This window comes from Molossus molossus, unplaced genomic scaffold (genome assembly GCF_014108415.1).
Source record: "Molossus molossus isolate mMolMol1 unplaced genomic scaffold, mMolMol1.p scaffold_m16_p_19, whole genome shotgun sequence".
Classification (NCBI taxonomy): domain Eukaryota; kingdom Metazoa; phylum Chordata; class Mammalia; order Chiroptera; family Molossidae; genus Molossus; species Molossus molossus.
This window is the reverse complement of record NW_023425354.1, coordinates 27,868,420-27,889,867: the sequence shown is the minus strand read 5'-3', so window position 1 is coordinate 27,889,867 and position 21,448 is coordinate 27,868,420. Positions and strand designations below refer to the sequence as shown.

The 21,448-nt window shown below is 55.9% G+C and overlaps 1 protein-coding gene across 1 annotated transcript; it reads left to right on the top strand.

Annotated features, from left to right (window-relative positions):
• The first annotated feature begins 782 nt into the window (after positions 1 to 782).
• TBKBP1 (TBK1 binding protein 1) lies at positions 783 to 17,149 on the top strand. Its single transcript, XM_036268789.1, has 10 exons — positions 783 to 859; positions 1,228 to 1,487; positions 1,900 to 2,022; positions 2,279 to 2,383; positions 3,613 to 3,793; positions 4,363 to 4,538; positions 4,713 to 4,774; positions 13,541 to 13,659; positions 13,882 to 14,606; positions 15,583 to 17,149. Exons 2-10 carry the CDS (start codon positions 1,263 to 1,265, stop codon positions 15,709 to 15,711), a joined length of 1,845 nt encoding a protein of 614 aa, XP_036124682.1. The 5' UTR covers positions 783 to 859; positions 1,228 to 1,262; the 3' UTR covers positions 15,712 to 17,149.
• Positions 17,150 to 21,448: the final 4,299 nt, after the last annotated feature.

Genomic DNA, 21,448 nt, shown 5'->3' with positions numbered 1-21,448 from the left:
TTACTCAGACCCGGTCGCACGCGTTTCCCTGGCACTTAATGGTGGTGGGAGGTGCGGTGTGGGGTCCTGGGCCTGCGCCCGTCCCACAGGTTCTGCTGCAGGGCTTTGGGAGGTCGCGGACCCCACTGTTTCAACTCACACCTCAGGAGCCCCCTCTCCTACGCACACACGGGCTCCAGTGCGCGCGCACACACCTCGGACATTCCCATAGTGCCTCACGTGACCCACGGCCCCGAACGTGCCCACCCTTCACACACGCTCACGCACGCGTGCACACACGCGCACACACAAACACACACAATCACTTCCCAACTCCATCCTGACCCTCATCCGCAGCCCCGCTAAGGCACTCATTGACTGTGACACACCTACACTCATTGACAGACACACACATTCCCCCACACATGCCAACTGCAGACACATTCATAAACAGGGCCAGGAGAAGTACACGAGCACCCCCTCGCCTAGCCTACTCTTTCAGGAGCCCTGAGTCATTCCTGCCCCCTCCCAGGGCTCCCCATTTCCCTTTGTGCAGGCCCACAGGACAGGGTTGGAAATTCTTTGACAGCCCTCTTCCAGAACTCCCTTCCCCTCTGTGTATACTGACACTGTGAGGACTTCCTGTGGGTCCCAGGTCAGGGGTGAAGAGGGCCTGGAGGGTTGCCTCAGCCCCGTGTGCGTGGGGGAGGCATTTCCTTTTCCTGAACTCTGGGATCCTGCAGGAGGAAGCTGGGAATTGGGCGGGGGCCTAGCAGAGGATGTGCTGACAGTAGTGGGGCTGACCCTCCCAGAAGCACGGAGCCTTCCTTGGGAGGAGTCAGGGGTGCCAGAGGCCTGAGATGAGGAGCTTGGCAGAGAGGTATTTGGGGAAGTGAGGCCTGGGGTGGAGAAAGGGCTGAGGACTGAGTCAAGGCAGATCGCCATCTGGGCCAGTGCTGGGAAGGCAGCTCTCTCCTGTCCACTGGGTTCCGAAAGGAACCCGTCCCTGCTGCTAGACCAGCTTACTTTGTCCCAACTCCCCCCCTCCCCCGGCTTCACCTGGACCCAACCCCTTCCCCCAATGGATGCAGAGAAGATAGGATTTGGTGGTTTGGGAGGGGGCTGTGGGAGAGGGTGGGGCAAGACCAGGCTGCATCTCAGTTGGTCACAGGGTTCCTTGCACCAAGACTAGGGGTATCAGGGGACAAGTTTCAGGTCGCGTTTCCACCATTGCTCCTGCTTTCCCAGGAGGCCCAAGGCGCGCTGCAGCCCAGGCACTTGCCATGGAGTCCATGTTTGAGGATGACATCAGCATCCTGACTCAGGAAGCCCTGGGCCCCAGTGAGGTGTGGCTGGATGCTCCTGGAGACCCTTCACTGGGGGAAGATATGTGCTCTGCCTCCCACTTTGCCCTCATCACAGCCTATGGAGACATCAAGGAGCGGCTGGGGGGCCTGGAGAGGGAGAATGCCACTCTCCGCCGACGCCTCAAAGTCTATGAGATCAAGGTCAGAACCTGGAGATAATGGGGGTCTAGAGGTGTGTGTGGGGTGGGGAGGGTTAATGGCAGGAATTGGGCATTCAGCAGAGATTTCAGGGATCACAAAAGAGATGGGTCAGGGTACAGACTCTTTAAACTTGAGGGTTCCCCATGAGGTGTGTGGCTGTTCTGGATGGGAAGTCCATAGAGCCCATTGCCAATCAGAAAGAGATCAGGAGGGATATGGTTTGGAGTGGTGGACCTGGAATCTAAAGATCTGGATAGTGGGAAACTCTTGCAGACCCATGGGAATTGGAATGTACAGATCCCACTAGAGGGAGGGCTTTGAGGCAGGTTGTAGGGTGGGGGCACAATGAGACTGAAGCCTGGGCAGGGAGCCAGGCACCAGCTCTCCTGAGGGCCTGCCCCATTGTTCACAGTACCCACTGATCAATGACTTTGGAGAGGAGCACAGCTTCTCTCTGTATGAAATCAAGGATGGCTCTCTGTTGGAGGTGGAGAAGGTCAGCCTACAGCAACGGCTCAACCAGTTCCAGCATGAGGTGAGCCCCTTGGAGACCTCTTGGTTTTCCCTACGCTTACTCCAATCAATTTCTGACACCTCCCTTACCTACCAGCCTCAGGCCTTCTGTCCCCTTGATCAGACATGAGTGTGGTCCTCCCTAGAACTGGCCACAGCTCTTTCTGCCCCTTTACTGGGTGTTGGGAGTGGGGATGGGAGGCATAGGGAGCTGCTCAGCCCCCAAGTCAATTATGGGCCTGACTGGCATGCACCCCACCCCTTCGGGCCCCATCCAGTTGCAGAAGAATAAGGAGCAGGAAGAACAGCTCGGGGAGATGATCCAGGCTTACGAGAAACTGTGTGTGGAGAAGAGCGACCTGGAGACGGAGCTTGGGGAGATGGTGAGGTCCAGGGAGCTGGGTGCTGGAGAGTGTAACCCAGGTTGTGTGTCATCCTGTGTGTTTGTGTATGTCTGTGAGCGCCCATTTGGCCTTGTAAGTGGGGCTGTGTGTACCATGTAGATTGTGAGTGACTGTACATCCTGACTATGAGTGATAGGAGGTGTCTATGTGAGTGACCCTGTAGGACACTGTGTCTCTGTGTATATATTTGAGTCTCCTGCTGGGTCTACACTATGCCTACAGAAATGCTCCTAGAAGGCTTTGTAGGTGAGGGAAAAGGTGACCAGAAGTGCCTGTGGCTGCTGGGATGGGTCTTGGCATGTGTGTGATTCTGGGTTGTGGTATAGCCATGTGTGTGAGCAAGTGGGCAGGCATCAGAATCAGGAGACATGGTATCTGCCAACTCCTAGCTGTCACCTGGGTCAAGTCACTTAGCCTCCATTATTCCTCTGAAAAGTGGGACAAATAACTTCACTGAGCTGTTGTGGGCATTTGTGTAAAAATGCTCTGCTTTAATAATCAAAAACACTGCCCAGCCGGTGTGGTTCAGTGGATTGAGCATTGTCCCATGGACTGAGCGGTCCCAGTGTGGTTCCTGGTCAGGACACATGCCTGGGTTGCAGGCTCGATCCCTAGTGGGGGTTATGCAGCCAATCGATGTTTCTCTCTCACATTGATGTTTCTATCTCTCTCACTCTTCCTCTCTCTCTAAAAAGTCAATAAAAACATATTTTTAAAAAAGATTTTAAAAATCCACACTTAATGGAACTTGCTGTGTGCTAGGCACCATTCTTATCTCGTTAGATACAGTTATTCATTTTCATCCTCATAACAAACCTAAGAGGTAGGTGTGGTTATCCCTATCTTATAGATGAGGTAGATGAAGCCAGAGTGGTTGTCACATATGCAAATGAAAGTGACTATATTCTTGAGATGGTGTCTGGAGTGGGGCCTGAGGGTTCTGAAAGTGTCCCTGTGTGTTAGTGACATGGAAGAGGCATTAACTCTGACCTTGCAAGGGGCAGTAGCCAGAAACATCTGCACTGTAGTTGCTGGGAGAGGAGACCTCAAACTCATTTTCACTTGGAGGGAGGAGTTGGGATGTGTGACCTTGGGCCTCTGCTCAGTTTGGGGGTGATGGCTGTTCAGATGTGGCAAAGTACTGCATTTGGGTGCATACAGGGGCACCCTGGCCCTGTGCAGACTTTCATCCCTTTGTTTCCCCACAGCGGGCCCTGGTGGAGACTCACCTGAGGCAGATCTGCGGTTTGGAGCAACAGCTGCAGCAGCAGCAAGGCCTCCGGGACACAGCCTTCTCCAGCCTGAGCCCCCCACCTGCCCCTGCCCAGCCCTGTGCTGATCTGGACCTGCACTACTTGGCTCTGAGAGGGGGGTCTGGCTTGAGTCATGGTAAGATTTCAGAGACCCCTGATTTCCTTATCCCGAACTCCCCAAGCCAACCCCCCATTTCAGAACCTTTGGATACTTCCATCTTCTCAGGTAGTCAACACCCCATTATAATGCTTTAAATTTCCCCATAATCACCCCATCCCACCTTACCCACTATTACCCCAAATTCTGCCACTGATAATCTATGTCCCTCTCAACTCCCGCAACCCCATGCACTTCTCATAGGTGCCAGCAGAGGGCGCCCGAACATAGAGACCCCTGCCTGTTTTAGGTTGTGATTAGGAGAGGCTTCTGAGGACGCTCAGAGACTTGAGTCTGGCCAGGGAATCCCTTCAAGAGGCCATCTTATTTTTCCCTGGCCTCCAGAAAGATTAGAAAACGCATCTTAGCCCCTCTTTTCTCACTGCCCTCAGTAGAAGTATCCCTCATTCTAGGATACCTGTCTTCTAGCTGTCTCTCTCGGATCCCTCATGCTGCAGTCCTCACCTCTTTCATTCTGTATTGACCTGGGAGTCAGTGGAGGTGCCCAGCAGCTGGGCTCAGCCTGACATTGTCATCTCCCCTACCAGCTGGCTGGCCAGGCCCCACGCTGACCGTGAGTGAGCTGGAGCGGAGGCGCCTGGAAGAGGCTCTGGAGGCTGCCCAAGGAGAAGCTCGAGGGGCTCAGCTTCGGGAAGAGCAGCTCCAGGCCGAGTGTGAGCGGCTACAGGGGGAACTGAAGCAGCTGCAGGAGACCCGGGCCCAGGTAAATAATAGCCGGGTACAGGCCCCAGGCCTTTGCTCTGGTACTCCACAGCTCTGTGGAGGTCTGGGGCTGCTGGAAATAGCATTTAAGGTTTAGGATTTCTTCACTGGGTACAGAGAAGGGGAGTCCAGGCCAGGTGAGGTTGGCATCTGACCTCTCCATCTCCTCCCTTAGGATCTGGCCTCCAACCAGTTGGAGCGGGAGATGGCGTGGGTGAAAAGAGTTGGGGATGACCAGTAAGTCACATTTGTAATCCTCTCCCTCTTAACCTCTGTACCCCAGGGGTGGTGTTTCTCAGGTCCTGCCTTTGGTTGACCTCCTCTTTGGTATTGTTTGGGGGACCTCCCTTCCAAGCCGTCAGAACTGGGGGGCTTGGATTGCTTATAGCTCTGCACCCTTCACAGGAAGGAGGCAAGGTTCTGGGGGTGCTCAGGTCCTGGAAGGTTCCCTTTGTTTTCCTCTGGCACCCAAGTCCGTGTCATCTCAAGGTGTCAGGGGTTCAAAGAGGCTTCCTCAGCAGTTTTACTGGTGTGTTCTGTGTCCCCTGGTGAGGTTTTTGGGCCTCTCTAGGGCCATATTTTCTGTTCCAGCAACAAGGCCCAGCTGGTTTCGTTAACCCTCCCCTCCCTGACGAGAAGGAAGGAGATGGCCTCTGTCAGGATTTGTGGGACCTCATCTATCTGAGGAGAGAGAAAGCTGAGGCTTAGGGTTGGAGGGGCTTCCTTGAGGGGAATTAGAACATACTCGGCTGGGGTGTCCCTTGAGAATCCTGCCAGGAAAGAGGGGAAGCAGGAAGTAGGAAGGGAGCTGTGTCAGTGAGAAGCCTAATGGTGGGGGCTCCTGGGGCAGCACTGGGCACAAGGGAGAGGGCGAGCAGCAGCCTGGTAGCAGTCAGCCTGATACCTTTCACATCTGCACCCAATGCATCCTCTCCCACTTTCTGAGAAATAGAGTGCAAACCTCCTTCCGCCTAAGCCCTCTCCCCTGAGGCGAGGTGTGTGGCACAGACTCCCTACGTTCATTGGAGGGGAAGACGAGGTCTAAAGGGGGCAGGAACTCATCCTCCATCATACAGCAAACCCAGCTATAAAACCCCAGGGGTCCCTCTTCCAGCAGGCTTCCTCCTCACCTTCCTCCCAGCTTCTGGCCGGTTGGGGATACTCCTCACCTCCCTATGCACCCTGGGGTAAGGACCTGGGTGGAGCTGTGATAGCTGGGGGGGTGAGAACACAGTTTGTGAGACTGGTGGGTGGGATCCCTTAGCTAGGCTTCTTCAGGGTACTGGGAGGCCTCTGTGGAGAGGGTCCACCCTAGCTTGTGGCTGGAGCTCAGAGCCAAGACCTGGAACACACACACTCACACTCTAGAATCTTAGCTTGCCCCAAAGGTCACACTGCAGGGCCCGTTTTGTTTTTGTTTTTTTTTTTATCCTCACCCAAGGACATTTTTGCATTTATCTTCAGACAAAGCGGGAGGGAGAAAAGGAGGAAGAGAGAGAGAGAAACATCGACGTGAGAGAGACACATCGAATGGTTGCCACCCACACGACCCCAACCGGGGCCTGGGACAAACTGCAACTGAGGTACATGCCCTTAGTGGGAACCAAACCCAGGTCTCTCTGGACCGCGGGCTGATGCTCTAACCACTGAGAAAAATGGCCAGGGCTGCAGGGCCCTGGGCCCTCTTCGGATCACTGAGTCCAACCCCTCTTAGAAGATCATCAGTGAAGACTTCCCCAGTTGGTTGAACCCCAAGAGAAGACAGGGGTTGTGGCAGGGCTGGAGTCTGAACGACCAGGCTTTGAACCCAGGGGTGCTGGGGGGCTGAGTGTCTTTGCCTTACTGACTTCATCTCTCTGGCCTCAGTTTCCCTCACGGGCTCAGAGGTCAGTCATTGCTGAGAGATAAGAGAGGAAGGTGATAGGGGGGTGAGGGCAGAGAAGGGGTGGGCAGGGGAGGGGCCAAGGCTGTGAGTGAGTGAAAGAGAACCCCTCCCATAAGGTGCTTTTCAAGGTTGAATTCTCCATTCTGCTGTTCTGGCTAGAATAGCCCCTTTCCCTTCTTCTCCCAAGGTACCTGCCTCACCTCGTCCCTTTGGCCATAGGGATGAGCTGGTCCTACCTCCTTTAACTACTGGCTTCTTCCCTTGGTCCCAGTGGTTCAGATTCTGCCTCAGGGCCTTCTGGACCTCTGCCCCTGGAGCCAGCCAGGCCCTGCCTGCCCAGCCTCATACTTCCTTTCAGGCCAAGTATCTCCGGACAGCCCCAGCTTGGCAAGAGTTAATTATCAGAGGAAGTCCTCACTCCCTCGGTAGTTTTATTTTCTTATAAACTCAGCTCCTTTTAGTAATAGTTCGCTTCCCCAGCGATCCCTCCCCTGGCCTCCCACCTGAGGAGGCCTCAGTCACCTGCCTCAGCTCACTTTCCCCCACCGGCCCCTCCTCTTCTGTAGGTCTTTCTGCTTCTGCCTGACCCTCCAGGCTAGTGGGGATTTTACATGTTGGGGCCACAGAAATTTCTGTGTTTAGCCTACTCCTATGTGGGAATCTTCTGTGTCCCTAAAAGGTTCTCACTTATTCTCAGTTTGGACACCTACAGGGAAGCCAGTTGTATTGAGGGAGTCCTGAGTTAACATATGGCTCCCCATCCTGCTCCTGCCCCTATTAACTCTCCAGCATGAGTCCCACCTGTGCTGAGTCCTGGGCGGCAGCCCCAGCCCCGGCGGATCCCAGGTCCTCCCATTCCAGCCCCTGGCTCATAAGCTCTGGTTGTCAATGTTCCTCTAAAAATAGACTCCCAGCCTTGGCCGGTTTGACTCAGTGGTTAGAGCATCGGCCTGCGGTCCAGAGAGACCCGGGTTCGGTTCCCACTAAGGGCACGTACCTCGGTTACAGTTTGTCCCTGGCCCTGGTTGGGTCATGCGGGTGGCAACCACTCGATGTGTCCCTTTTACGTCAATGTTTCTCTCTCTTTCTCCCTCCCACTCTATCTGAACAAAATATCAAAAAATGTCCTCGGGTGAGGATAATAAAAAAAAAAAAAAGAGACCCAAAACAGACCAGCCTGCCACCCTCCAGGTCTGCCCTCTGGGCAAGATTTCCCTGCTTTTGGTTAGCCCTGCACCTGGTGACCAATGCCCAGGGAAACAGATCGCCTCAGAGGAAGAGCTGCAGGGGTCACTCGGGGGCCAAAGGCAGGAATGAGGGAGGAGGTGGGAGAGGAGACCACCCTGCTCCTGAAGGCACACTGGGAGGTAAGGACCCAAGGAGGGTCCCAGTCGAGGCGGGAGGTGCAGAACCCACAGCCACCTTCCCTCTGGGCCCAGCACAGACTCTTTCTGAGACGTGGTCAGTGCTGAGTGTGGAGGGGAAATTGTGGAAAGGGGGCTTCTTCAGGGGTCGGACAGCTGAGTGGGCAGGACTCAGGGGAATGAGGGCTCAGTGAAGGAGGTGCTTATCTGTGAGGGGTCCACGGTGAGAAAATGTGGGGCTCAGTATGAGTGACGAGGGGGTAAGCTACAGGTCTTTCTTTTCTCCCAACGTGGGGGGCTCAGTGTTGCAGCCTGGGCCCTTTTCCGCCCACCCCCCACACCCCTCTCCCCGCCCACAAGCCTCTGCGTGGGCTGCGGTTAGTGGTGGGGGAGAAGTGTGAACTCAGAGAGAGAGGATGGAAACTCTGCACAGAGGTCAAGGGCAGTGTGGGGTGGGTCAGGACGGAAGTCGGAGACCCCCATGTACCCAGAGCTTAGCCTCATGCCCCAGAAGCAGCAGGCCCAGGGCCTCCCCCTTCACGCTTCTCACCCTCCCTACTTCCTTTCTTTCAAGTCTCCTTCAGCCGGGGCGCCCAGCAGCACTCAGGACTTAACCCCTGAACACTTGCAGCCTCGGGGGCTCCCCGTCATGGGGAGGGGCTCTGAAGCTGAGGCCCACCACTCCCACCTCATTGTGGTCTGAGGGATCGGTGGGCTTTGAATCGGTCTCTGGCCATTTCCCTGCCAGGAAGGCAGAGAGTAGCTCTTACCACACTCTGTGCCTCCATGGGAAACTCCACATCCTCCCCTGGTTTTCAGCCAAAGTCACTGAGCTGGCATTTCTCAAAAAGGACCAAAATGGTTTCCCCTTCCCCACCTGCCTCCTAGGCTCTCCCCTGATCCTTCATCCACACCAGACACCGTGCAGGCAATTTACCTACAAACTTTCATTTAATTCTACACACAAAATACGTGCTGAAGGTATTGTCCCCTTTTACAGCCAAGCAAACTGAGGTACAAAGAAGTTAAATAATCGAAGAAGTTAAGTGCAGTTGTCAAGCAGGTTCTGAGCCAATGGGGTATTTTTCTGGTTCAGGTTCTTCTTCAGGTTAGAAATCCTTATTGGAGGGGTGGCCAAGTGATTTGTTGATCAGACCTGATCACTGTAAAAAGTGAAAGGGGACACTATTAGTAATTATGCTGGGGCAACTAGTATAAGCCAGGATAGTCCTGGGCAAATTGGGATGGGTGATCCCCTCACCTAACCGGGGACTCTGGTTCCCAGCCTGTCTTGTAAACTGCTCAGTTTGGCCGCATAGGAGAGGCCGCCCAGACGCAGTGAGCACCTGCTGTGCTGGAAGCCTGGCAGGGCTGCCATGAAGAGCCGGGCTCTGTGGACCGAAAGGCAGAGCTGGGCGAGGAGCGAGGAGCGTGAAGGGGCTCAAGGCGCCTGAAAGGAAGTGGTAGAGCACTAGGTTGTTGCAAAGCGACTTCCTCCCCCCCCACGGCCTGCAACCTCAAGTCCGCTCCATGGCCTGGTGCCTGTGGTCCCCTCCCCAAGGGTCGGGTGGGAAGGCTGATGCTGGGTGTGCCTGTGGGTGGTAGAACGTTTGGTCCCTAAATTTACCCACAAGGGTGAGGTGGCTGGGGGCAGCTGAGGGCCTCTGCAGGCGAGGATGGAAGAGCTGGGAATGATGGATTTCCGTTTTCCTCCTGCGTCTGAGTCAGTTGCTGATTCTGACAACACGGCCAGCTCTATCCCCATTCCTAACCCTAAGGTGGATCCCATCCCTGACGCTAACCCTGTCTCTCATCTAGACTCCAACTTTGTCCATAATCCTGAACAAAAATGAACTGTCAACCCCAGCCCTAATCTGACCCGGACCCCAGCCTTAATCCTGACCTCAAGCCCATCCCTAGTTCTAGTCCGTGACCCAACACTGGCCCGAATCCAACCCTGCCACATCCTTACTGCCACTCCAGTGCAGCGAGGGCACCCGGTGAACTTCCTGGGGGAAGACTCTGCACTCTGCTATGTGTCTCCCAGCTGGTTTGGGGCAGAAAGAGGCCTTTTATAGAGGAGGACACTTAAGTCTCTAACCTTTCTCACCTCAGCAGCTTTATTAACAACAGTGAAGATTATTATTTCCAGATGAATTTTTGAGATCCCTGAATTACTTGTGGAAAGAATGAATGAAAGGATAAGTCAATGAAGGGTGGAAAGATTTGCTGCAGAGGGTGCCCTTCTTCCTGCCAGCTCTGCCATTTGCACTCTGGCTCCTCTGAAGGTGCCAACTCAGCAGGCTAAGGAGCCAGGAGCATGTTTGAATCCCTCTCTGTGTCACCACTGCTCTGTGACCTTGGGCCAGCCTCTTACTGCCTCTGATCTTCCACTTCCACATATGTCAGGTACCTTCCTCTCTCCTCCAGGGCAGGGGTGGTGATGCTCCGGGCCCCCCGGCCACTTTGGAGGTCCCCGGCCTCTTCCTCCTCCTCATCTTTTCCTTCTGCTGCCTTCCCATCTCTACTTTGCTCACCCTTATAGGGTCCTTTTGGAAGACAGGATATAGCTGAGTGGTCAGTAGCCTGGACTTCCGGGTCCAGAGGCCAGAGCTCCCATTCCAACAACTCCATTACTACTAGGCTTTATGATTTGGGTCCAGGACTTAACCTCTGGAAACCTCCATTTTCTCATCTGTAAAATGGAGATAATAGTGGCAACACTAGGGTTGTTGTGAAGATTAAGTGAAGTTCTTAGCCCATTGCCTGGCCTGTGATGAGCGCTCTACAGATGATCTGTGATTCTTCCCCCCCTGGGTCCTTCCCAGGTTCTGAGAGACTCAGAACTTTCCCCCATAGTTTAAGCAATAAAGAAGTACCCAAATGCAGCCATCTCTTGCTGTTCATCTGACCCATCCTTCCTGAGCAGTCTTGATAGTGAAAAATAGCAGAGCCAGGAAGCCAAGAAACGGAATGTGCATTCGGGTGTATGTGTGTGACTCTTGGGTGGGTTGTGAAGTTGAGATTTTTTTCCACTGAATTGGCAGTGTTTTCTAATGTGAGTCATTCGGATCGTTAGTGTAATTCGCAGCTTGGGTCTGTGCATCTTGAGATGGGGAGAGAAACCCAATTAAGGCAGAGGTTCCAAAGGGTCATAAGGAACCAGGAGGTTGGGTCCCACCACCTTGCCAGGTGTCAGAGGTCTCTGTGAGGGCCGCCTCGCGTTCCAGCAGGACAGTACTGCCTGCCCCAAGCATCCAGGTCAGAGCTGTGACAGGGCTGGACGTTCTGGGCCAGGGATGCCTTCCATCCATTCCCTGCTGCTCTGTCTGTTTTGTTATGAGGAGGGTGCCAGGAGCTGGGCAGTGGAAACTGGGCTAGCTCCTGACAAGGGGAGGAAGGCAAGCAGGGGAGAGATAGGGGCCTGGGAACTGAGTGTGGCAGGTGAGATCTCCGAGGCGAGGTGTGAAGGCAACGACCTGTATCTGTCACCTGAGATACGGCAGTGACTGTGGATGGGGAAAGGAATGGGGAGAGAACGAGTGGCTGCTTGGTCAGAGGAGGACGCTCCATATCACTACCCTGCCCAGACCCCTCCGGTCCCTACCACTGTGGGGCTGGCGTGGTCTTTCCAAAGCCCCCAGTCTGACGAGGGAGACACAGCTCCAGCCCTCAGATTGCCCCAGGTCTGAAGAGGGTAGCCTTCCGTTGGGGAGTCCCCAGTTTAATGTGGGACACACAGACAGGTCCTCTCGTAGGGAAGATGGCATTTTTTCCCACAGGCCCATAAGACGTGGGTGGGTGGACACAGGACACTTTTAGCCAACACAGGGGCTGAGATGTTACGGGCTTGAGGTCTGCGGCAGCTCAGCAAGGGTTCCCGAAAGGACCTTCCTTTCTCTCTGCTCCTGTCCATCTTGCCCACCGTCAGATGGGTGGGTGAGCACTCTCCCTCCCTATGGAGTAGACTTGTCCTCCAGAATCCCAGCCTGTTTGCAGTTATTTGGCTTTGGCCCAGATGAGTTAAAAATAGTTTTGTTGTGGGAGGGGCTGTTGTCTCCTCCACCACCCAGCTCTAGTAAGAGAGCCAGCGAGGGAGCTCAGTCATTATCTACTCTCTGCACCCAGGCTTTTCCTGCTCTCTGAAGCCCTAACCTCATGACTTCCCCTCCTTTCCTCTGGGGTCACGCACACACTCACACACACACACTCACACTCTCACGTCGTTCCTTACACTCATCGTGCTGGCCTCACACCTGCCTTCACTCCCTCCCATCCACACACATCCTCTCTCACATGTCTGTTACCTGAGGGTCTGGAGAACTCCTCATTCCTGCCCAGGGCCCTACAGCTCCTGGGGCTAAAAGGGCCTTGCCTGTAAAGAGATCCATCTGGAATGGCTGAGCCCCTCTGCCTGCCACTTCCCTCCAGCTCCAGTTTCCACAAAGTTCCAGAGTCCCTTCTGGAGTTGGTGAGGTAGGGTGGAGGGAATGCAAGAGAACCCAACCCCTGCCGCCCAGGCTCTGTCCAAGCCCAGAACAGAAGGCAGTGACCCAAGGCCATGGCGGAGCCTCCTGTGAGGTCAGGAACGTCTCTTTGGGGGTGAGCAGGCCAGGGTGGGAGAGAGGGGAGAGGCATTGCTGAGTGATAACCTTTGGAGGTTCTGGGTAAAACTGACCTAAAGAGAAAGGAGGAAAGGAAGTAGGTGAGGTCTTTGCCTAGCTCATAGCCTGTTCCAGCTTTGTGAAGCTGGGTGCCCAGGAGATCTGAGCAGGAAGTGAAGGGAGAAGGAAAAATGGATGGAGAGGCTCACTTCATTATTCACTTACCATAAACATCTGCTGGGTACCAGGCCCTGGACAAGATGCTAAGAATATAAATACCATGATATAATCTCCACCTTCGAGGAACTCCCCGTGAAGTTCCAGAACAAGGCAACTTTTGATAAGTGTTCAGCATGAGTGGTGCCCCCTGGAGGTGTGTGGTACACAGCAACTGTTTACAGAGATCTCTGTGTAAAGGGCTCCCTGGAGCTCCTGGGAGGTCTAAGGCGGAAAGGAACTCAGAAGTAGCTTTGAGAGAGAAGCAAGGGCATTAGACCTGGAACTGGGCAGGCTTGGGTTCAAGTTTGTCAGCTGGCACCTCTGCCAAGCCAGGAGGCCATGTCTTCACTCATGGAATGCAGTAGTCCCCAGCCTTTCAAAGATGAGGCTCTTCATGGACCCCTCGCCCCCAGCACCGGGTTGTGCTCCCACTTTTAGTATGTGCTCTTTGAGAAAATTCACAGTGTCTAAAGCTACTATAAATTCAGTGCAGTTTTTTGATGAATCTGTGTTTTATTCGTCACTGTGGCTTCTGCACAGATGTGGAAAACATTCACACATACCTGTGTGAGATATGTTCAGGCCGCAGACAGTGGATCCAGGGACCCCTGGTAATCACTGAGCTCCTCAGCCCTCGCCATAGTCTGGGAACCACTGCCCTAGTCCCAGGTACCATTCACTGGGATGAGAAGGAGGCTCCTTGGAAGAGTGGCATTTATGGTGAACCTTGAAGCCCAAGAGGATTTCTGGGGTTGGGGTAGGAGGGCCCTGGGGGGGGGGGGGGGCCCAGGCACTGGCACAGAGCCAGTTGTTGCTCCACAACTGTGACAGTAAACCCACTTCTGTTATTTTCCCTACTCCCTGCCCTCTGACCTCAGGGTCAGGGCAGGTTGGGGTCAAACCATGACTGGGGGTACCCGGTGTCCTTTAGGGTGAATTTGGCGCTGGCTTACACGGAGCTGACAGAGGAGCTGGGCCGGCTCCGGGAGCTGAGCTCTCTGCAGGGGCGGATCTTGAGGACCCTGCTGCAGGAGCAGGCCCGGAGTGGCGGTGAGCTGGGGCAGGGGAGGCCGGGCTGGACCCCAGGTTCGGGAGCAGTGGCTACCATCCTGTGTCCTGGGGCCACCCTCCCCCTTCCTTTCCCCATGCCTGATCCTTTTTCACTGGCTTTGGGAGGAGAGTGGGTGGGTTTTGGTCACAAACGGGCCCCTGGCTCCCAGCCTGACATCTCTCCCCACCACTGTCCCTGACCTGGTCCTGCTTCTCTTCCAGGCCAGAGGCACTCGCCGCTGTCGCAGCGCCACTCCCCGGGCCCCCAGTGCCCCTCACCGTCCCCGCCTGCCCGAGCGGTGCCCCCGTGTCAGTCCCCCGTCCCACAGCGCCGCTCCCCCGGGCCCCCGTGCCCCTCGCCCCAGCAGCGCCGCTCGCCGGCCTCGCCCTCCTGCCCGTCGCCCGTCCCGCAGCGCCGCTCGCCAGTGCCGCTGCCACCGTGCCAGTCCCCCAGCCCGCAGCACTGCTCCCCGGGGCGCCCAGCCTGCCCGGCCCCGCAGCCCCGGCCGCCGCCCCTCCCGCCGCCGGGGGAGAGGGCGCTGGCCGAGCGCGCCTACTCCAAGCCGCCCAGCCACCACGCGAAGGCCGGCTTCCAGGGCCGGCGCAGCTACTCCGAGCTGGCCGAGGGCGCGGGCTACGCGGGCGCCTCCCCGCCCTGGCTTCAGGCCGAGGCGGCCACGCTGCCCAAGCCGCGGGCCTATGGCGCCGCCGAGCTCTACGGCCCCGGCAGGCCGCTCAGCCCGCGGCGCGCTTTCGACGGCATCCGCCTGCGCTTCGAGAAGCAGCCGTCGGAGGAGGAGGAGTGGTCCGTGCCCCCCAGCCCGCCCAGCCCAGAGGTGGGCACCATCCGCTGCGCCTCGTTCTGCGCGGGCTTCCCCATCCCCGAGTCGCCCGCAGCCACGGCCTATGCCCACGCCGAGCACGCGCAGTCATGGCCCTCCATCAACGTGAGTGGGGCACCTGCCTGGGTGATAGAGACCTGACAGCCCCATCCTGGATTCACCTGATGGGCTGGGCTCCCTTTGACTCCTCCCCGCTGCTTCCCTGGGGCCCGGGTAGCGTAAGCCCTTAGGCAGCACTGTAACTTGTTCAGGGCTCTGGTGAAGGGCATGTCTGCAGAACAACAGTCCTGGCTTTGATTCCAGACTCCTCCACTTAGTAGCTGTGAGGATTTGGACCAGTTACTTATCCTGTCAGATCCTGAGTTTTCTCATCTGCGTAATGAGGACAATGATTCCATTATCTAATTCCATTAGAGGTTCTTGAGAGGGAGGCCATAGCCTAGAACCCTCTGTGCAGGGCCTGAGTGGGACACTCATTAGTGAGCATCTGCTCTTATGTTGGTGATGGAGGCCATGCTGACCCTGAGGGTCTTGGGTGACACAGGGACAGGCCTGCTCATCCACTTTCCTCCGTCAGGCCTCAAAGTCCCTTTTCTTTTCTATTTGTCTTAGGAGACGAGCCTATCTTAGGGCTCTATCATTTCACTGAAATAATGAGTTTCCTGAATGTCAGATTCAACCCTTGTCACCTGGAAGGACCAAAATATATTCCAAAGCCAGACAGAAAATTATTTTGGGGTTATACATTGTTTGGGATTATCTATTGCTTTGAATTACCTGGCAGCGGAAGTTACTCTGGGGGCATGTCTGAGGCGTGGCTTTCCTCATTAGCACAGAGGTCCTGGCAGACTGAGCATACACACTTCCTTTGAACCCTATGCCCTGGGTGGGGAGTGGATGCTGAACTGGTGGAAGGTGGGCAGGGACAGGGAAGAGAGGGGTGGCGCTGGACAAAGTGTGCCCAGAACCCTTCTACATGCTGTAGTCCTCCCTGCTCTGGATCCCAGGGAAAGGGCAGGCTGGGATATGGGACCATGAGAGAGGGTTGGGGACCATAAGTGACTTCCCTCTCTCCCCACAGCTGCTGATGGAGACAGTGGGCTCTGACATCCGCAGCTGTCCCCTCTGCCAGCTGGGTTTCCCTGTCGGGTACCCGGATGACGCCCTCATCAAACACATTGACTCCCACCTGGAGAACAGCAAGATCTAGGGTGCCTCCCCCACCCACTGGCTGTTTTCTCTGCCCTCTCCTGTCACCCCCAAACACTCACTCACTTTGAATGCTGCATGAATCTCGTGGGGGGCTTCTGCCCCTTGCGACCCCCAGATACCTCCACTAGCTACTGAGTCAACGTGTGTGCCATCTTCCCTGGTCCAGGCACCACTCAGCCCTGGCTCTTCCCAGGAGGTCAGTCGAGGCTCTCCCCAACTCCCTGTCTTCCAATGGGAGGTGGGGATCTGGGCTGGGACAGGGAGGGAAGTACCCTACCCAGACTCTTCCTCTGCCTTTCTGTTCTCAAACACAGTGAGATCCAAGGAGGTGTCTAGTGCTTGGGCCTGGGGGAGAGGGAGGGTATCAGAGGACTCCTGGAGTTCCCCAATCCCTCCCCAGACATCCGTCTTTCTCAGGCTGTGCTCTGCCCAAGGAACGCCCGCCTGTGGGGTTCCAGAGCCTGCCTTGCACACTGATGCCAGTTCCTCCATCCCATGGCCAGCTCAGGGCTCGTGGCATGGGCCCCCATTGGGGAAAGGAGACATCTTGATTCTTACCACTCTCCCCAGGCCAGTCCCGTTCTCCCCCTCTGCCCACCCTGGGGAACAGGGAGGGTGGGAGAGGAGAGGGAGGATCCTGAAGGACTGGAAAGATCCAGCCTAAAGAGGCTGCCCTGTGGGCCAGGGGTTCCTGCACCATGACCCTTAGGCTAGGGGACTATCTGCGGCCTTCTAGGCCTGTGCCCTCCCCCTGGAGCTCCAGCACCGAGGCACAGATTGTTATGACAGTTGCTCCCCTCCCCTCTTACCCCAGATGAGCCCCTGACACCACAGGTACCCTGGAGCCTGTGTGTGATTCAGGCTCTGTAGCTGGGTGGGGGTCATCAGCCCTGCCTCCTAGGCCAGAACCTGAGGATGGGCCCAGGGTGCTGTGGAGATCAAATTCAAAAGAGCTAACCCCCTTTCCACACCCCAGTGACCCACATTCCCTCTGTGAAATCTACCTCAGAGTTGTACCTTCAGAAGGACGGGTAAGCAGGAGGCCAGGGGGTCCCGGGGCTGAGGTGGGGAGCTTCCTACAGCAAGAGCCTGCCACCCACGATGAATCCACCTCTCCCTCCACTGCCAGCCTCTCCTGGGTCTCAGCCCCAGGCAGATGGCAGTGGATGCTATTGTCAGTGCATGTACCATTCTGATCCAACTCTTCCAGGCCCCCTACCTCCTCACACGCCTCCCCTCCTCCTCAGTGAAGGGGAGTGAAGGGGTGTGTCAGGCGGGGAGGGGCCAAGGACTCCAGAGACACATGGCATTGTACCTTAAATGTTCCCCCAGGAAGGGGAAATGGAGAAGGGAGAATGCAGAGGGGAGGTGGGGGCCCCTGAGCCCTCTGAACAAGTTGAAAGTCCAAATAAACTTACCTGTTCCATCTGTGCTCAGTCTGTGCCCTCCATGGCAGGGGTGGGGAGACTCCTTCGTAGCTAGAGGTCTTGAAACAGTGCCTCAGGGATACACCACCGTGGGAGCGTGGTCATTGGCCAGGTAGGGGATGCATAGGGCACCCACGTTCAAGGTGATTCTGGAGACATAAGCATGCAATTGGCCGTAGATGACTTGTGACAAGTCTATTTAGGACAGATATGGAGCAGTAGAGGGTCTCTTCATGACAGAGCAGCCACCCCAGCTCTGAGCAGGTGTCGGGGACTCTTGGATTTTCCCTCCCTGCAGGTCTGGCAGGTGGAGGTTCTGAAGCCCTCTCTGGGGGTTCATTTCTTACAGCAGCTGTTTGTTCATCCAATGATTTCTGCATGCCAGGAACCAGGCTGGGGCCTCCCAGAGAAAGAGCATCCATGTTCCATGTCCTTATCGGTTTGAGAGCAGGGGGAGGGCTGGGCTCCTGGCTTAGCAGCTGCCTCAGAAGTCTCACAGCTGGGAGGTCAGAGCCAGGTCATGAACCCTTGATTCCTGTCCCAGCCAGGCTGCCCTCTGTCTGCAGAAAGGGCCTGAGGTATTTATGCATCAACTCTGGGTGCCTTTCATTTCCACATGACCCCTTTATCCTTAAAAACTAAAAGTGGGGGCAATTGCTAATTGAAGGCCTGAGGTTCAGCTCCAGACCCAAAGTGAACATTCTTTCCCATTTAGTGTCAACATCCAGATCCCCATGTGTAGACTTCCCAGCCTCCTTTGCTCCTCTAAAAGTTCAACCAGCCTTGCCTGGCCGGTGTGGCTCAGTGGTTGAGCGTTGACCCGTGCACCAAGAGGTCACCAGTTCAATTCCTATTTAGGGCACATGCCCAGGTTGTGGGCCAAATCCCCAGCGTAGGGCATGCAGGAGGCATCCGGTCCATGTTCTTTCTCATCAATGTTTCCATCTCTCTCTCCCTCTCCTTTCTCTCTATCTAAAGTCAATAAAAAAAAAAAAAAAGTTCACCCAGTCTTGATTCCATCTGCAGCCTAGTGCTGAGTGCCAGGATAGGGGAGAACAACCGCCCCTACGGAACATAGCTTCACCAGTCATGGGAAAGAAGGTTCTGGAACTTCTGGCACATGGATGCTCAGTGCCCCTTGGTATCCCCCGTCTCAGTCAACTCTCGTGGAGGAAGGCAGCACCCAGGTTTTGGTCTGGGTCCTGTTTGGGTTTCTGGAAGCATTTGCTAGAAGGGCATGGATTAGGGGTGGTACAGGGACACCAGGCAAAGAGAAATCCTAGCCATTGAGAAAGGGGACGAAGGATGACCTGGAAGTGAGCTGGAGGCAGAGGCACGAGCCAGCTAACTACTTCTGGTCCTTGAGCATGTCTGAGGCGGGGAGGGAACCCAGGGTTTCTTGCAACCTGGACATTCCCCTCTCATCCGCCAGAGGATGACAGAAGGTGCGCATTCTGGCAGCGTGTCTTGTCGCCTGGATTTCTGGGGACCTGGGAAGGGGCTCAGGTGCAGGGCAGAAAGTTGCTATGGGCTGAGAGGGAAGGTGGGGAAGAGGAAAAACTAGAATGCCTCCAGCCCAGGTCCTCCGGAACCACAGCCTTTTATTTAATGCCCCTCCCCCGCCAAAAGAGAAGCTATGGGGCTGGGGCTGGAAGAGGGGCTGAGAAATCCTGCCAACAGACCCCTCTTCCCAAGCACGACCGCGATCAGATATAAGGACACTGGCTCCTCATTTCTCTGTAGGAGTAATGTGGGGGGCACCGGGGTCTGAGAGTGTGGAGGCAAAAGAGTCTAGATCTTCAGGCTCCTGAAAGGTAGGTGAGGAGGGTGGGGCAACTCACAGGAGCAGAGTCGCAGGAAGCCCCCTGCTGAGGCAGACACACTGGGGTCCCACCCACTGTTCTCTCCAGCTCTGGCCCTTCTGCCCTTGCCTTCAACCACCAACTATCCCTCAGTCTCCCTGCCTCATCTGTGGGGACACTACAGCCCTGCCCCTCTCCCCGCAGGATTTCCTCAGCCAAGCTACCATGGAGACCCCGCCCCACTCCTGGTCCCTGTGCAGGCGGTCAGCTGAGGGGGCACCAGCTCCTTTCAGAAGCTGGTGTGTGTGTGTGTGTGTGTGTGTCTTGGGGGAGCAGCTGATAGCTAACAAAGGGAGGGGTGTGTGGGTGAGTCAGCGTGTTAATGAGAAACACCTCATCCTGCTGATTAGGACTAATGAAGAAGAACAGGGGTGGGGGTTTCACTCAGTGACATCTCTATAGGGTAGCGGGGGAGTGGAACAGCTCCCCCAGTCCCATTTCTTTCTCAGCAGACAAGAACAGAGCAACTTTGGCTACTGCAGGAAGAATTGAGGTCAGACACAGGCATGAAATGTCAAGAGCAAAGGGGTCCTGACTGGGAAGAGGTGGGACAAGGTCTCTGGGGGCAGAGGCCAGATAGTGGGGGGAGAGCGTGTGAGATCCTCTAGCACTCTGACCCTTTCCCTGCCCTTCCCTGATTCCTGTGTCCACTCTAGAGAAGTTCTTGGCACTCAGAGCCGTGCCCCCTGGTTGCCCAAGTGCCTCTTGAGATCTAACCAATACCTGCTGAGGGCCCTGAGGGTGCTGTTGGGAAAGTGCCCGTCTATGCCCTTTCCATGGGCAGCCTGGGAGAGAAGGCCCTGTTTGGGGGCATTGATGGCAGGGCAGAGAACAGGAGGGGACTATGGTAGGAGAGGACCTGGGCATCGGCTGGAGGCCTTCTTGGTCCTTTTGGTGGCAGCCCCTGTTCTTGTGACAGAAGCAGAAACCCTGAGAACCGGCAGCTTCACCCACCCTCCATGCCAATTCGGCCAAGGGCAAGGGCACCTGGCATGCCTGACAGATGTTCCAGTCAACTGTGTGAGTGTGGGCACTGGGGGAGGGACCTGGGAGGGGGACAGGATGGGTGTCGGCCAGCACCTTCAACACCTCCTAATTTGCATTACCACTGACACCCTTCTTGACCAAGTAAATGGAGCCAGAAATAACAAGGGGGGGGGGTGGTTCCCTGGTGGGGGGGCTTTGAGACCCGGCTTTCCTTGCCTCCAACACTCCCACGGTGCTAGGGGCAGGAGGTCAGACCTTTCACAGCCCCACAGCTGCCCCCTGGCAGGGTAAATCTGCCTACTGTTGCTCCTCCTTCCTGAGACCCTGGCCTCCCACATCCCTAAGCCCCAGACCCCACAGCCCTGCCTCTTTCCTTCTTCAGAGCCTACTCCACACACCCTTCCTTCCTCTGAGAACCCCTTCCCTGGGGCCCTCTCTTAGCTGCGTTGACCCCAGCACTGTGTCCTGCTTCCAGTGTCAGACTGGGCATTGCCCAGGCCCTGATTGCCCTACCAACGTGGGAGCCACTCAAGGGAACATTCTGCATAAGAAGTAGTCCAAGCAGGAGCAGGGGAACTTGTAAGTAGATTCTAGAACTGGCATGAGATGGACCAGGGTCTGCTGTGAGACCTTGGTCCTAGGTCCATGGGTGGAAGGGAGAGGGGACTCCCAGCTGTTAGAGGCTTCTGGCGTAGCTCCCCTTGAGAGATCCTTGGAGAACAGGACCCGGACTGTTCCATTTCGACATTTTATCCCCTGCCCCAGTGACTACCACACAGACCCCAAGATCCCCCAGACACATTTGGTGCTCAATTTATGCGCATTGAATTTACTTCTGCCCCAAAGAGAGTGAAGAATAAGACCGTGGCCACTGCTTGGAGGACAGCTTGGAGGTGGGAGACGGCAGGCACAAAGGGACGGAGAGAGGGAGGCTCACTCTCTGCCAGAGGGGTCTTGGGACCTGGGAAATTGAGGTGGTGAGGGTGGAGGCAGAGCAGAAGGGCCTGGCAGGGAAACCAGGTCGCGAGAGACAGCCAGAGGGCTGTGAACACACTGTGGGAAGGAGCGAGTGATGAGCTGAGAACTTCCCCCACTCCCCCCTCCAGAGATGCTATTTTGGAGAGAGAGAATATATGCAGTGCAGGGCGCAGGGTGAAAGGAGCACACAGCTTCTACAGGGTCAGCCGGACCACCTGCTGCTCCCCTCTGCCTGGCCAGCCATCTTCACTGGCCCTGGCTCCCCTCCCCCCCGCCACAGCACCTCCTCTCCACTGGGAAAATCTTGCTCTCTTACATGCAAGAGGAGAAAGGAGAAGATTTGCAGTTGGCCTCTTGGCACCCCCTGAGGATCCCCTGGGGCCTCAGACCTAGGGAGAAGCTCCTATTCCTATTACTCTTTGGAATAAAAATGTGGAGGGTACTGTGGGGCGGGGGTGAGGCAGGCACCGGGTACACCTCA